The sequence below is a fragment of the Hordeum vulgare genome, chromosome 1H, assembly GCF_904849725.1.
Source record: "Hordeum vulgare subsp. vulgare chromosome 1H, MorexV3_pseudomolecules_assembly, whole genome shotgun sequence".
Classification (NCBI taxonomy): Eukaryota; Viridiplantae; Streptophyta; class Magnoliopsida; order Poales; family Poaceae; genus Hordeum; species Hordeum vulgare.
Window position 1 is genome coordinate 493788841 of NC_058518.1, and position 17552 is coordinate 493806392.

Genomic DNA, 17552 nt, shown 5'->3' on the forward strand with positions numbered 1-17552 from the left:
CTAGACTGACCACCATTCGAGTACTACTCTCATTGGCGGCCTCTCATGGTCTTCTCGTTCATCAAATGGACGTTAAGACGGCTTTCCTGAATGGAGAGCTAAATGAGGAAATCTATATGCAACAGCCAGATGGCTTTGTGATAGAAGGTCAGGAAGGAAAGGTGTGTAAGTTGCTAAAATCTTTATATGGTCTCAGACAAGCACCTAAGCAATGGCATGAGAAGTTTAATACAACTCTGACATCTGTTGACTTCGTTGTTAATGAAGCTGACAAATGTGTATACTATCGCCATGGTGGGGGCGAAGGAGTTATATTGTGCTTGTATGTTGATGACATACTGATATTTGGAACCAACCTCAAAGTAATTGAGGAGGTTAAGTCTTTTCTGTCTCAAAACTTGAGATGAAGGACCTTGGGGTGGCTGATGTTATCTTGAACATCAAGCTGTTGAGAGATGATGAGGGTAGGATTACACTTCTGCAATCCCACTATGTTGATAAGATTTTGAGTCGCTTTGGATATTCAGACTGCAAAATTTGTCAAACACCATATGATCCTAGTGTGCTTATTCGAAAGTTTAAAGGCACAACTATAGATCAATTGAGATTCTCTCAAATTATCGGTTCACTTATGTACCTAGCTAGCGCAACGAGGCCTGACATCGCGTTTGCTGTGAGCAAACTTAGCCGGTTTGTTGCAAACCCGGGCGATGTTCATTGGCGTGTTGTTGAAAGAATTATGCGCTACTTGAAAGGTACTGTCAACCACGGGCTTCACTATACGGGATTCCCATCGGTACTTGAAGGGTATAGTGATGCGAATTGGATCTCTGATGCTGATGAGATGAAGGCCACTACTGGGTATATGTTTACTCTTGGGGGTGGTGCTGTTTCCTGGAAGTCTTGCAAGCAAACGATCTTAACAAGATCGACAACGGAAGCAGAATTAACAGCATTAGACACATCTGGTGTCGAAGCAGAATTTCTTCGAGATCTTTTGATGGACTTACCTGTGGTTGAGAAGCCGGTTCCGGCTATCCTTATGAACTGCGATAATCAAACAGTTATTGTTAAAGTGAAGAGTTCAAAGGACAATATGAAGTCCAACAAACATATAAGAATGAGATTGAAGTCTGTCAGACGTTTGAGAAACTCCGGAGTGATAGCGTTGGATTACATCCAAACGGCTAAGAATCTGGCAGATCCCTTTACTAAAGGGCTATCACGTGTTGTGATAGACAGTGCATCGAGGGAGATGGGTATGAGACCCACATGAGTTGCCATGACAGTAACCCAACCTATATGATCGGAGATCCCGTGAAGTAGGACCTGGGAAAACAAGACAGTGGTGAACTGAGGAGAGTAACTTAACTAACCCACTCCGTTGGAGATGCAATGCTCTCGGATACTGTATGGTAGGATGACTACTGTCTTAATGTGTTCTAAAGCTTATGTGTAAGCAAGATGCTGTCCTACAGAGCGATCTTTGGAGGAACACACCTATATGAGCTTGACTGCTGGTCACAGTCTATGAGATTTGGGTGATCTCTAGTAAACTCATGAATAGGCCAGGAGTGTGACTAATATGCTCCACCCGAGGGGTCACCTTCGGCAGCCTAGTACTAGTAAGACTTGTGGTGAAGCTCCTTTACGCCAAACTGACAATTCAAGGCATAGTTCATTGTTCAGTTGTAAAGGGGTGTAGCTACTTGCTCTAGGTGAAGCTCAACCTTAACATGTCTTCACTGAAATGCTGGTATATTAAAACAGTGATTGGAACGAGGGAACACGATGTGCCCTTGAGATCTGGTGGGGGATTGTTGAAATTAGAGATGGGCCTTAGGCCCATAAGACAAATTTCAGAAAAATCTCCAAGGGCCCATGTAGGTGGTGGCATGACAAGGTGGTGGGAAGTTTAGTCCCACCCCACTAGTGGAGGAGAAGTTGGACCCCTTTATAAGGGTCTCTCCTCCACATGCTATTAGAGAGTGAGAAGAGAAGGTGCCCTCGCGCACTCCTCCTCCGCCGCCCGCCTCGCCACGCCTCGTCACGACGCGCCGCGGGTTGCGGGAATGAGCTGAGCTCACGATCCGAGACGTCGGATCGTGGCTGGGTTTGGCCCCGTCTCTCCACCCACCCGCCTTTATAAGCAGGCTATCGCCTACCCTAGCCGTCACGAGAATCAGATCACATCTGCCTCACGCGTTCGTTCCTTGACTGCTGCTGCCGCCGGCGACTCCGTCCCGTTTACCGCGTACACGGTCGACGGGAGAACAGGCCTCCGAAACCTCGCCTCTCCGGTTCCTGTACGGGAGAGGGGCGATTAGGTTTTTGGGGAGCGATCACGCGACTGCTCGCCTCCGTTCGTCTGCTTCGTCTACGTCTGCATCGCCCTCGTCATCGCCATGTCTTCACCAAGCGAAGCTGACCGTCTCCGCGAGAAGGCCGAAGCCGAGAAGAAGGCGGCAGAGGATACTGACGCCGCCGCCGCTGCTGCTACGGCTAACTGGCCGATCGGAGGGTATGATGTGTTTGTCTCTCTCATGTTTCTGTCTGCACTAGTAGTATTGCCTATATGCGTAGATGTTTCTGCTATATGCGTAGTACTTGCTAGTATACTCCGTGATCAGTATGTCATGAACCTAGTCAATGCCATGTTAGTAATTATTTCATGGATTAATCTGCTCGAAAAATTGCCTATTTACTCAACATATAACTTACTCCCTACATCCCAAAATAAATGTCTCAACTTTGTACTAGCTCTAGTACAAAATTATATTAAATTTGAGACACTTAATTTGGAACAGGAGGAGTATATTTTATTGGTTGATTCCATGATCAAAGATAAACAAAAAATGGGAGGTGAACTTGAATGAATAAATGGAGGGAGTACTACCCAGTTGCCTTCTACTAACCGTTCTCCCTTAAGGGAACAACAACAAATGGTTATGAACTTACGATGAGTTATAGCTGACAAGATTTGCACATATATACACTTTATTTGCATTATTTAGAACAAACCACAGAGCATATATAACGGCAGACTTGTCACAATTACACCACACAAAACAGGAGAACTGAACTGCTAGCCAGACATTCAGGCTCCGTCCTCTGCCTTCCACATGACCCAAGGCCCCTTCCTCTGACGATCAAACGGCCCGATCTTGCTCATCACCCGCCCCATCATCGCCATCGCCTTGATGCTCGGGAAATGGCCTCCAAATTCCCTGGCCACGACGTCAGGCTTCGCTGTTGTTCCCCTTTCATCTGGTTCTCCATGCGAAACAGGGGGGCCACCACCCTGGCACAGCCTTCCTATCCAGCAGTGAACACACCTTGGCTCGACATGGTCGACGACGATGTCGGTGCCGGACATTCCACCTGCTCCTCCAACCGGACGGCAGTCTCCCGTTCTGGGCCTCTTGGAACGGTGGACATGAGGATCTGTGGTGTCATGGAGCAGGCGTTTGAGCCATTTGTCGCTTGGATCGGCACCCGCTGGCGATCCAATTGTGTCGTTGGGGACTTGATTTCCTGTCCCGGTTTGAAACAGCGGGGGGTCCAAGTCCATGATTTCTGTTCCGGGGGTGCTGAGTCCTTGGTTGCTGGAAGTGGTTCCTTTGGATGAAACGTATTGATTGGCACTGGCATTGGCATTATGAAATCTGCTTTCTTTGTTGTATCTTGGTGATCCTTCTATGGACAGAGTAGCCAGCTGCTCATATGCTTTTTCTGCGCAGTCATTGCTCTGCAGTGCATTTATTCATAATGCAAATATCAATACCAATAAAAGGTAAAGCTTCCCAATGTGAATTAACTGATAAAGGCCCAAACCTCCGGATAAGTATAGAGATTTAAGGAATTGCCATATTGAATCATATAAAGTAATGCGTAGGCGAGCATATAAGGTGCAAGATCAGCCAATCCAAGCAAGTGCAATTATAGTAGGCAGAAAGATGTGTTAATTCTCAGAAGCAAAGTTCAGGATGCAGAAGAATTGCCTCCAAGATAATAGTCTTATGAGCTTTCATACAAATAATAGTATAACAACAAGTCCAAGCAAAAACAGTTCAGCGCGGTTCATTTTTATGCCCAAGACAGGCCATGAGTGTCATATGCAAGTGCATCACGGATACCTTTTGCATCGGCGATGAAGCGAGGCCTGCAAAATTCCAGAACAAAAAAGTGAGCAGTACTGTTTGACCGATACTTCCTTTTTTTTAGTATTATCAACAAACACATTATGACAAAACAAAAATGACAAGATGCAAGTTTTTTTCCCCAATGATTGTTATACTGAAGAAATGCTCTAACCAAATATTATATTATCTGAGGACAATCCCTCACCTGCTGAGGATTTTGACACATGTTGTGCATCTCCATGCACCGTTTTAGTTTTAGGTGAGAAGTGGTTCTGGGCTCCAAATAAAGGACTGCAAGAAGACAGCGAATCTATTGCGTATGTACTTTGTGATTTGGAAGGCATGGTCAGCATTTCAAATAAATAGGGACCGTTTTGTTTAACAGATTCTGTAAATTTCGCACTGTTCTCTGAAAGGTTGAACTGCTTTTCGCCACATCTGCCGAGTGGCTCCTTATTTGGGTTTGCAAAATATTGGCCTGTACCCTGCTCATCCATTCCACAATCTGATGATGAGTTACTGTCAACTTTCAGTTTCTTCCCTGCATGATCAGAAATGAGACAGGCAGGGTCTTCTAGGAGATATTTGATGTCCCCTGAAGGTTTGCAATGATCCATGACCATGTCGGTCATTCGAGGAAACTGCAGCTCATATTCCTGATGCGAGCATGCCATCAAGTTGGATGGACCCACGTTTAGCTTCGGAATTTGTTGTGGCACAAAGAGATCGTCGAACACAGTACCGGTCGCATACTTCCGCTTTGGGCCGAGTGTACTGTCAAGTTTTTGACTGAATGACAACATAGGAAGCTGGTTGAAATGTGAATCAGGGTTCTCGTCTGAGCTCACAAGTTTCAGCAAATCCAGTGGTAGATCTGAAATCCTGCAAACGGACAGTGTTTCTGATACAACTCTCTTTGCATAGAAATTCTCATCTTTCTGCATCTGAATAACAGAACTCTGAAAAGACCCATCTCGCCGTTCAATTTTCGTCAGTTCAGTTTCTTGCCAAACATCACGCGGCACGCCCCACATGTTAGAGTTTAACTTCTCCATGGAAGTTCCTTCACAGTTTCCTCCCAACATTAGCCTTTTGGTCATGCTGGATTTCTTAAGCTCAAAAAGTGAAGTCTCAGAATCTTTTGTGCAGGTGCTATTGTTGGCATCCTCCAACGGACTACAGCTCTTGCCATATGCACTGCTGCTTGGTCTGGTCCAGTGTGCCATCCACTTGGTATGTTGCTGGCAAGATGACTCTCCAGGATTTCCTTTGCCCAAAACAACTTGGAAGTCTTCTTTCTTATTGAATCTATTCGTGACACAGTCTGACATGATTGAGTAACTGGGTATAAAACTCAAGTAGCCTTTCTTCACAAGTTTACAGTACTAGTTGCGAAATTCTGAAATAAAAGATAAATATGAGTTCACACACTAACATCATATCCCAACTCCTTGCAAAAGAATGATACACACATCAGTAACAAATAAGCATAAAGAAAGGATCAAAGTACAACGGCTATTATGTTAGTTTCCATATCTGAAAAATAGGGTGTACGAAACATTCTGACCAGAGAAAGTGTTACAGGAATACCAACAGTTTGGTTGAATACATATAATGAAGCCTTCTAAATGGGAAAGACATACGAAAAGGTAACAACAATTGATTTGAAGATTTCTTAGATGGACAGGATGATTTGAAGGTATCTATTATTATTTCCCTGATTTTTTAAGAAAACGAAAGCTCTGTTACCCCCGGCCTCTGCATCCTAGCTGCACACAGCCTCTGTTATTTTTTCCTGATGCTTTATTAAAAATGAAAGTCTCTTAGAAAAAGGGGAACACACTAGAAGCTGGCTGAACACCAAAAAGTAACCTAGCACTTAATTTGGTGAACCTTAACTAGCATTAATCTATGAACATCGGAAATAATACGCGGCATGACTGAACTCAGCTAAGAAAGGGTCCCAAAGTGTCAGAGCAAGTGATGATACCATATACTTTAAAGGTTCTACTAGTTAAGAAGAGCAACTCAACCAGAACCCTTTTTAGTTCTTGTACAGAAGAGGATGATTAGTAGGAATCTTTTTTTCCGGATGCTTTTATTAGAACTTCAAAATATCATAGAAAAAAAGAAATACACTAGAATTTTTTGCAAAAGAAGAAAAACCATCTAGCAATCAATTTGGTGAACCTTAACTAGGACTAATCCATGATCGCTGGGTATTATATGTGACATAACTGAACTCAGATAAGAAAGGATCCCAAAATATGATAGCAAGTGAAGAGCAACTCAAGCAAGACCCGGTACCATAATTTCAAAAGTATAATTAACTTACCAAGTAACAAATGAAGTTCCTATACTATATTAAAACACCCGAGGGAAAAAGGTGCTTCAGAAAACCACAGAAGGCAGCCCACCAAGAAGCCATCCATGGAATGTTCCTTGTGATGTGAAGAAGGAATGTTATCCCTGGTACGTACTAACCTGCTCGATATGATCGTCATCGTTGACGAGTACTAGTACACTTCCTTGCCAAAAGTCGAAAAGGCGGCACGGTTCGGCTAAAAAGAGTCCAAAAATGCATGAAAGGGAAGTTTGTCCCGACACTGAACTGATAAATTTGTCCTGGTTGTTCATATGCAGAGAACAATGGTATGGGTGGATGATGTGGCAGAAACATTTTAGTGTCAAGAATTATTTGTAAAAACAATGGATTTTTACTTGGAAAGGTACTATGGTCTATGGTGAATTGGTGATCGGTGAAGTTGGGATTTGTGGGATGATGAAGGATCGTAGTTCAGCTGGCTACCTTGAATGCTGTGGCAACTTCAGTGACCTCCAAGGTTATTATTTGGCGTCAATGAATGTGACTAGTAAGAATGAAAGGGAATTCGTCCATGGTTTTCAGATGCGACCGCATGCATATATATCACGCGACGCGAGCTATATGTATGTAACACAATGAGCAAACGGAGCAGATGAATACGGCAGGACAAATCTAGCAGGCAAACCGGCTCTGAACAGAACAGAGGGTAAAATATTCAGAAAGCAGAGCAGAGCATCGTCCCAGCAATAGAAGATTGTGGGAGCAAACAGGCAGCAGCACTCACCCACGCAATCGTCGCGACGGCGACGGCGAAGGGGCGCGGCGATCACTCTCCGCTGCTTCTCCTCCGGCGCCTGGGCTCCCACTGCTCGCACTCGCTGGAAGGGAGAAGAAATGGGCGAGGCGAGGATCGGTAGTCAACACGTTCCGAGGGAGGAGCACAGTGCAGTCGTGCGTGTAGAGGGAGGGGAGGCGGCTCGCGGAGGAGGAGCACATGGCGTGCCGCTGTTGGATCGAGGGGAGCCCAGGATGAGGATGGATGGCGACCGAGGATCGGCGGACAAACCTACCTACGCTTCCAGGCCGGACCCCCGGCGGTTTTCGGCGCTGTTCGTTGGCCAATAATGGCGACAATGGATGGCGTCGTCGTCGTCCCTGCAGGCTGCAGATGGATGGATCCCTCTCTCCTACCCAGCGCTGTTGGTGGCTTCTTCTCTTCTCCCTCCGTGGCGGCCGCCGTACCGCCGAGCACAAAAATGACACATCGCGCAACAATTTGACGTTTGGCATCATTGCAAATAGGCAATTTCAAATTTAGAACCGAAAACCATGCGCGGTTCATGGCTGGATGAGGTGAAACTTATGTATACACGATAAAAATGCAGACACGCGACATTTAGGTATTTATCTACTATCTACTACTCCCTCCGTTCCTAAATATAAGACCTTTTAAAGATTTCATTATAGACTAGATACGAAGCAAAATAAGTGAATCTACATTCTAAAATATGACTACATACATCCGTATGTAGTTCATAGTGGAATCTCTAAAATGTCTTATATTTAAGGACGGAGGGAGTATATCCCTATAAAAACACGAAGGAACGGTGAACCAAATCATCTTAGCCATCGAACATGTCAATCTAATGGTCTAAATTGTCTTAATGCATCAAACATGTTTGACACTTTAATTACCCATCAATGCCAGGATTTTTTCACTGTTTTGATCCTAGGGGTGCAAGTTAATCACACAACGAACTCGTTTGGAAAGAATTTCACGTTTTGACTCTTTTTTGAAACGCCATAGGCCGTGGTGTTGCAGCCCTGTTATGAAACGCCATCTATTGTAGCGTTGTAGACGTTTGTTGAAACGCCTATCTATTGTGGCGTTGCAGACGTTCGTTGAAACGCCTGTCTAATGTGGCGTTGCAGACCTGAGGTGAAACACCTGTCTAATGTGGCGTTGCAGACCTGAGGTGAAACGCCAGTAGCTATGACGTTTCTTGCCTTTATATTCTGCCACCCAACCAGAAACGCCAAGCCTGCTGGCGTTTCCTTAGCCCAGTACCGCAGTACCGTGGTCATCGCCAGCGTTGCAGCCCTACCAGAAACGCCAAGCCTGCTCGCGTTGCAGACTCAACCAGAAACGCCAAGCCCGCTGGCGTTTCCTTAGTCCAGTACCCCAATTTCAGGATTTTTTCACTGTTTTGATCAACAGACATAGTTCATAACATAACACCATAACACCATAGTTCACTGTTTTGATCAACAGACATAACACCATAATTCACAACATAACACCATAATTCAAAGCATAACACCATAATTCAAAGCATAACACTCATCATAACATCATAGTTCATAGTTCAACAGACATAGTTCATAGTTCAATGTTCATACTTCATACTGAAGAAGATAAAAACTGGATAGTTCAACAAACAACATCATAACACTCAGAATACGACATAGATCATAACACTTCACTTCCTCCCTCTCTTCGCAGCGATCTTGCCCTTAGTAACGTAGCCCTTTGGAGTGTTCTGCCAGCCAGGACGTTTGATTTTCCTTGAGCTAGCTCGACGTGTTTCTTCCGCCGGCTGAGTGGTTGACTTGGCTGCGGAGCATCTTCCATCTGCGAAGCCCCAAACTCAATGAAGTCCGGATCCGCGGCCTCGTTGTCGGACTCCTCTTCTTCTTCAATCTCCTCAACATGTGCTCGGCTAGAAGAAGCATGTGCTCGACTCGAAGACGGACGAGCGGAAGAGGCCCGTGGCCGGCTGGAAGACGGACGAGCGGAAGACTGCACATCCATCGTGTACTGCGCACGTGCCCTCACATCGGTGGACGAAACACCGTGGCAAGAAAGTAAAGCCGCTAGTGTGCGACACCGATTGGCGACCTTCTGCGCAAGGAAAAGATAATGACATGTTAATACGCTAACAAAGGTACGGCAAAACGAAGGTTAATGTTAGAGCATATATCTCCATATGTGGTTTTGGTAATTGATGACAATTCCTATGGACTAATGGTTGCCTTAAGTTACTTTATAGGATTTGTCCATAGGCACTTCTTGAAGTCCATCTGTTGAGTTCAAGGAGTTTATATGATGACCAAGATGGTATTCAAGGTATCATCCAAAGAATGGTCATAGAGACACATGGTTGATCAAGATCTCAGACAAATAGTAAATCAAGATGATCAACACACAAAGCGTACAAGATGTACCGAGAGGGATCAAGTGATCCCATGGTATGGTAAGCATTGTCCATTACGTGTTTGTGTACTAACCCATGGTCTTTGTGAGAGTTCTATGTGGGGGTTAGGTGTGTTTCCATGGGCTTGCGTCAAAGGGAAGATCTCATACAACCCATGGGCAAATCAAGATGATCAACACACAAAGCGTACAAGATGTACCGAGAGGGATCAAGTGATCCCATAGTATGGTGTGTTTCCATGGGCTTGCGTCAAAGGGAAGATCTCATACAACCCATGAAGTATGACGTCAAGTTGTGATCGTCATCAAGAATGCGATGTGCAAGTTCAAGTGGATCAGCACGAAGATATCATGCTTGAAGCTTGCCGTCCATTGTGGTGGCAATGGACTTGTGAAGATATGCTGAAGAGTGGCTCACCCATAGTGAGTATGGGGGAGCACTCAACTAGTCTTCATCAAGCCAACACAATCAAGAAAGGTGGTCCATCTTGAGGAAGCCAAGATCATCATCATCTAGCTCAAGAGGACGAGGTGCAAGGTATAGGTTTGCCCTTGATAGGTTTTCTGTTTAGGATAGATTGCTGTACTATCAAGGGGGCTCTCAAGTGAGTAGCTTGATCGTATCATTCGTTGAGAGCTCAAACCATTTTCATCCTTGCATCATACTTCTTGGTTCTTGTTTGGTGTTTCTCTTTGTGAGTTTTAGAGCTTATGGTCATCTTCGTGACAAGCTCGAGTTCATCGAAAACGGAGTCCATATGCATCTACTATGATGTTTTCGATGTTGGAGTTTTTGCCGGTTATTCATTCATAGAGGACTCACATCTCTATATCTTTGGCATATTCATAACCGCATGGTCTTAAGATTTCCAACAAGCTTGGGTTTGCTTGATTCGGAGCTCGTATGCGAAAGTTATGGCTATTTCAGTGGCGAGCGGTAGTACCGCTCGACCTAGCGGTAGTACCGCTAGAGTTGGCGGTAGTACTGCTGGCCCTAGCGGTAGTACCGCTGGCTGGCGGTAGTACCGCCCCTAGTCAGCGGTAGTACCGCTCCAGGAGCTTAGTACCGCCTGCCTAGCGGTTGTTCGTGGACGGACCTTTTTGCGAAGACTTTCTTGGCGGTGGTAGTGCCGTTGCACTACCAGGGGCCCAGCGGTAGTACCGCTGGGGCCAACGGTAGTACCGTTGGAGTGCCAGCGGTAGTACCGCTGCAGCGAGCGGTAGTACCGCTAGCTGGCGGTAGTACCGCTAGCTGGCGGTAGTACCGCTGGAGTGCCAGCGGTAGTACCGCTGTAGCCAGCGGTAAGTGGGGGTAACGGTCTGATTCCTTCCCCCACTATATAAAGGGGGTCTTCTTCCCCCTTGGTCTTATCTATCCGTTGAGCTCTTGTTCTACTTCCATTGTTGACATTCTTAGAGCTTGCTTACTCTCAATCCCTCCAATGATTCTTGCTTGTTCTTGAGGGAAAAGAGAGAGGAGATCTAGATCCACATCTCCACCAATCACTTTCTCCTCTATGTGAGGGGAACCCCTTGGATCTTGATCTTGGAGTTCTTTGTGAGCTCCTTGTTCTTCCTCTCATATTTCTCCATAGCTTTCGTTGTTGTGGAGGGATTTGAGTGTGAGGGACTTGACCACTTCGTGTGTTCTTGCCATTGCATTAGTTGCATCGGTTTGAGTTCTCCACGGTGATACGTGGAAGTGAAGTTTGAGAAGCTTACTACCTTTGGTACTTAGTACCCTAGATATTGTTCTTCGTGGATGCTTTGGCGTCCTAGAAGCTTGGTGGTGTCTCGGAGCTCAATCATTGTGGTGTGAAGCTCCGAGAAGCGTCGGGGTCTCCAATTAGGTTGTGGAGATTGCCCCGAGCAATTTGTACGGGTACCGGTAACCGCCCCCAAGGGTTGCCACGTGTACGGGTTCGGTGACCGCCCCCAAGGGTTGCCATTTGTACGGGTACGGTGACCGCCCTCAAGGGTCCCTTAGTGGAATCACGGCATCTTGCATTGTGCGAGGGCGTGAGGAGATTACGGTGGCCTTAGTGGCATCTTGGGGAGCATTGTGCCTCCACACCGCTCTAACGGAGATTAGCATCCGCAAGGGTGTGAACTTCGGGATACATCATCGTCTCCCCGTGCCTCGGTTATCTCTTACCCGAACCCTTTACTTATGCACTTTACTTTGTGATAGACATATTGTTTATTGTAATATATCTTACTATCACTTAGTTGTTTATATTGCTTAGCATAAGTTGTTGGTGCACATAGGTGAGCCTAGTTGTTTGTAGGTTTTGTGCTTGACATATTAAACGTTAGTTTTATTCCGCATTTGTTCAAGCCTAAACCTTAATTATTTTAAAGCGCCTATTCACCCCCCCTCCAGGCGACATCCACGTCCTTTTTAGTTAACAAGGCATCAAACCTGCAGAGTAGTTCTAACAAGTCCATCCGTTTGTGGACATGGGGCATGGCCAAGGACCACGTTACTCTCGTTGATACATCTCCATAGCTCCGTGCCCTGGATAAAAGACTCACTTATGTAGCTTCACACTTGTCTCGACGTAATCCGGCCGGGTGCGATGTTGTACCCCGAACTGCTTTGAAACACGATGAGGAAGATGCCACTCCACCGCATAAAAGCATATCATCGGGCACCGCACACGCCAAAGATGCTGGTCACGAAGGCACATGTTGCTCATAGGGAACTGCCTAAGTACCGTGTACGACCTTCAATTAACCTACATAACAACAAGTCACTCAACCATCCATGAAAAAAAATCAGCAAAGTTGATAAAGCATTTACCTGTTCGTAAGTTAGCATGTCAAGCTCGCTTATGTATGCCTTATACCGCCCCATAGCCGCGATACTAGTCCATTGGACATTAGCCCATGTGTATGCGATAGTGGGGTCTCGCTCCTCATCCCCGTCAAACGGGTACTTCCAGGGTTCTTCCGGAGCAAGGCTGAAGTTCCGGCCAACAGGGATACGCTCCCACATTCAAACCTGTAGGGCCCAGACGAAACCTCCAAGACAGGATGTCGGCTTACTCCTCATACATGCTCCATCCAACTACAAATTTAATAAAATGAAAATGCATCATATCCCATTGAATAAAATGAAAATGCATGATATTAAGCCATACCCGACGGTACAAGAAGGCTAGTGCCGCCGAACCCCAACTCCACTTAACATCCCAGTCACGAAGAGGATCCAAGAACATCCATGAGGTTGTGTCCCCAGTGCCATCCGGAAACACCACTTGGGTCAAAAGATTCCAGAGATAAGCTCTCGCGAACCTCTCCACAACAAGCGGACTAGCATCCTTTGGGCATATGTGAAAATGCCTCTGTATCCAAGAGAACAACACACCGTATGGCCTAGGATCCTTCCTAGTTTCATCAGTCCATGGCTCGGGTTCAACACCAACCAATGCTGCAACCCGTTGTCGCCACCCGGCGGCCCTAACCTTCCCTGTAAGAGCCGCGCCCTCGATAGGAAGCCCGGTGATCATAGCAATATCCTCCAAGGTTATGCTCATCTCACCAAGAGGAAGGTGAAAAGAGTGCGTCTCCGGCCTCCAACGATCCGTAAGTGTTGTTAGGGCCATGTCGTTCAACCATGGTGGTGTGCCTTTAAAGTTGAGCACAAATTGAAGAAGATCCATTCTTCTAAAATAAGGCTCGTAACGAGGGTCATATGCAAGAGTTTCATTCGGGTTGTGCCCCCTCAAACGAAGTAGTGGAGGAACCTAAACAAACAAACGCATAATTTGTTAATTGACTCAACTTGTCAAAATATAAAAATCATGGAGTATATAAAAATAATCATCAACACAATCATAATTACCTGTCCTCTTTCAACTAGCACCGCACGATGCTTCTCCTCGTAGTACTCATCAAGACCCGGATATTTATCGGGACAAAACATCCTACATAATATGAACAAAATTCTTACCGGCCTCTTCGAATAATATGAACTAAACCTAGGCATAAACCTAATGCGAATAATATGAACAAAACCTAGGTTATACCTATAGCCACCAAAAACTACACCTAGACACACCATAAACTACACCTATTAACAATCATAAAATAAATTTTACTTTAAAACATATGTACACCTAGTGCAAAAAAAATCTACACAAATACAAAATCATTGCAAAAACTAATTGGAGGGATTGGAGGAGCTTACCGGCCTCTTCGATTTGCCCCAAAGAACCAACAAAACGGTTGGGGGAGGAGGGAGATCGAAGGGGGGATCTGGAGGAGGAGGGAGAGCTTTTTCGTGGAGGAAGAAGGAAAGAACTAGAGGTGGACGAAGGGGCGCGCGGGGCACTTACTTATGAGGCCTGCAACGCCAGCCTCCTTGGCGTTTCTGTTAAGGCCTGCAACGTCCAGTAGACTGGCGTTGCACATGAGGCCTGCAACGTCCAGTAGACTAGCGTTTGGCATAAGGCCTGCAACGCCATGATTTCTGGCGTTTCCAAAAGGGTCAGAACGTGAAATTCTTTCAAAACGAGTTCGTTGCGTGATCAAAACAGTGAAAAAACCCTCAATGCCACTGCACATTTAGTGCTAATCGCTAAGGCAACTCTCTCCGCGGCCCCGCCCCTCAAGCAAAAAAAAACATCCATCGCTGGACACGACCCCCACGCGCACGATCCGTGGCTTGCATGCCCCGCGCACGGACCTTGCTCGCCTCGCCTCGGTCCTCCTCGCAAACCGCCCCACCCCACACCTCTGCTCCCTCCGATGCACATGACGACCACGCCAACACTCCCCATCATGTGCATCGTTGGGAGGGGGAAGGGCGGCTAGGGCGTCATCGGCGTCTCCGTCCTCCTCTACGAGGTGGCCGCCATAGACGCGGAAAACCATGAGGTTATCGGGTATGTCGCTGGCCCACCGAAGGGTACCCGGAGGATGGCCATCGCCCCACGAGCCTCGCCGTCTACCTGCACTAGCCATGTCGAACGCCGTTTCTCCGGCAGGGTGAGAGCGTAGCGACACTTTGGAGATGTACCAAAGCACACAACGGTAGCTGCTCTCGGCCTGCGACAGCATGGCCCGCGTCGAGAGGCTCGCCTGAGTGTCCATGTCGTCCTCCTACTCCTCCTCAGTGCCGCTCGTTGGCGCGGCGGACCCGATGGGAGCCGAGGGAGGTGGCGTACATCTAGGGCGTGTGCGCGCAGATGAACAGGCTCTCGTGCTCCATCCCCGCCAAGGCGCCTCGCGAAATATGGAAGAGGTGAGGATGCTCTACTTAACTTGCTCGGTTATATGTTTCTACTAGATCGTTGATGGCGCGCATTGCCGCGCCCGTCCATTTTGAATGTAGTGTTAGAAAATTGTGTAAACATGAAGTTCTGTTTTGTTTTGCAATGATAGTGTAAATGGTAGTTCCATTCAAAAAAGATCATATGAAGAAATAGCAAACACTAATAGAGATGCATGGTCAAAGCTTGTCATTTTTGCAGTTTCAAAATGCTTTGTTTTCTTTACGGTGAGGGCGGGCACACTTTCTATGTGAAAATCGGTGGTGTAGATTAGCTAAACAAGGTCACTTATGAGGTGCATCCACATTCTTTTAGAGAAGGTGAGGTGCATCCACATAGCAGCATATATCAAGTTCAGCAATGATGGAAAATACAAAACTTAAAATTCTGAAACAACTCAATACTAAGATTAAAGACACAATAATTTATGTTTTGTTAGAGTGCAAATATCACACTTTCCATTAGTTTCCATGTCCCATATTAAGATCAGAAACCAAGCATACATGCCAAAATTCTGCTCACTATAAGAACTTCTGAAAGATGAATATGGGAAGTTGGACTTGTTTTCATGTCTAGCAAACGGAAATTGAGTGATTGCTTCAGCCTTTTTATTTCCATGAAGGCATGTTTAAAAGCACCTGTTTTTTCAGACTCGTTAAGTATCTTAGCAATCAAACACGACTCACTCCATGGATCAAACAGACACACCATATTATCAGAGAGGGAGTAAGGGAGAAGGGGCGATGTAGCTGCATGTCCACTTTAAGCGACCTCGGCTGAGGAAGGCATGACTTCTATTGAGAAATATGTGTTCGTCAGTCCAATTCCAAGCATGAGCAACTTTGCATGACCACACTGGTAGTTGATAATCTATTCAATAGAGCACCTTGGAGTTAAAAGTTAAAGCACTGAATCCATAAAAAAGTTAAGGTGTGAAAAAGACCCTCTTCCATAGTCGTTTTTAATATCAAATGAAGTGTGTTAGGAAGCTATAATGTGTATGTGAATGAACAATATGCGGTGATTTGGAGAGGAGCAGGCTACAAAAATCGAATAGTTTTAGAAATTTTGTGAAGGATCCTCTCCTTTTGCCAACAAAAAATAATGTTATTTAGCTTGCAAACAAAAATAATACGATTTTTACCCGGTGAGATGGAAAACAAATAAAAATATCCTTAATATTATTACATCTGAACCGAGTAATTTGAAAAAGTATATACCACACTATTTACTATGATGTATTTGTAAGAGCTTTGAGTGTTGGTTGCAGACCAGCCTTTTCAAGTACACCGTTACATGCAATGCTGATGATACAAAAAACAGAATATATTGAAATTAGGTCAGACGTTAGTAGGTTGCAAAATTATGGAGCTAAAAAAGTTGTTATACCAATACTCACTAGTTAGCATGCACGTGCAACACACGACTAACCGAATAATTTATAAATTACTTTTTATATTAAAATTTTAGCAATGCCTCTACTTTAATCCTCAATCGAAACAACTACTCGTATTTTGTAATGCCATAGTTCACACAGTAGGCAACATGTCTAGCAATGAGCATCTCGACAAGAAGAACATAGAATGCAAAGCCATACTTCACACAGTAGATAACATTCCTATCAATGAGCATCTCAACAAGAACATAGAATATTGGAACAGAGAACAGAGAACCCGGGGTGCAAAATAAACGAAAATAATATGAGCATAGGGGGTCTAAGCAGTCACCTATGAATAGAATAACATACTTCAGAGCATGGAAAGTTGTAAATTCTTGTATAACCCAAACAGCAGCAATGAATATGATGAAACCTGAAAAGTTATAATGTAAGTAGCAGACTGCAGAGGGAAGTTCTAAATGAAGATGGAGTCATATTCTTTCTCAGTTTGTATGTCCATGAGTAATATGTACTGAGTAATATCAATGCATGCACATCTTCCACATATTCTTTCTCAGATATTATAATAATATTTTATAATCAATTCAACTAACAATTCAATGTCTTATTATAATCCGAACGGCTATTTTTTGACAGTTACGTTTTCAACTATGTGAATGCAGTGTAGTTAATCCTCTCAAACCAGTAAACTATAGCTGCTTGATTTCGTTAGGGCTACCAATGTTTCTTCACTAATTACTCTCACATGTTGTAGCTCTCCTGGGTATGACAAACCTGAAGATGATCCCACCCCGTACTGTAGCTCTTCTTCTGAATCTGTAAAAAAACTGACATTATTCTCAAAAGTTGTAGCTCTGCTGGGGTATGACATGCTCCAGAGCATAATACTGTATTACTCTAGCACTTAGTTGTATGTGCCAATCAAATCAAATCAATGGGGAGGCTCACGACGTACGGACGTTGACGGCGAGATCGTGTGGCACAGTGGATGGAACGGGTCTAACCAAGAATTCCACTTGCGCTAAAATGAGTTCAAAAGGATGGAACGGGTTTAACCAAGAATTACACTTGCGCTCAAATGAGTTCAAAACAATATGGAACAAATAGTGCCGGGAATATGGTACATAAATTTAATAACACAACAGAGCAAAGCATGAGATATCACATGTACCTATGTATCTATGTCTTTTCAGCA

The 17552-nt window shown here is 45.0% G+C and overlaps 1 protein-coding gene across 1 annotated transcript; it reads right to left on the minus strand.

Annotated features, from left to right (window-relative positions):
• Nucleotides 1-2967: 2967 nt before the first annotated feature.
• Nucleotides 2968-7664, minus strand: LOC123418408. The gene is made up of 4 exons (XM_045106999.1): nt 7253-7664; nt 4348-5541; nt 4137-4162; nt 2968-3748 (listed from the first exon to the last, which is right to left on the minus strand). Exons 2-4 carry the CDS (start codon nt 5471-5473, stop codon nt 3098-3100), a joined length of 1803 nt encoding a protein of 600 aa, XP_044962934.1. The 5' UTR covers nt 5474-5541; nt 7253-7664; the 3' UTR covers nt 2968-3097.
• Nucleotides 7665-17552: the final 9888 nt, after the last annotated feature.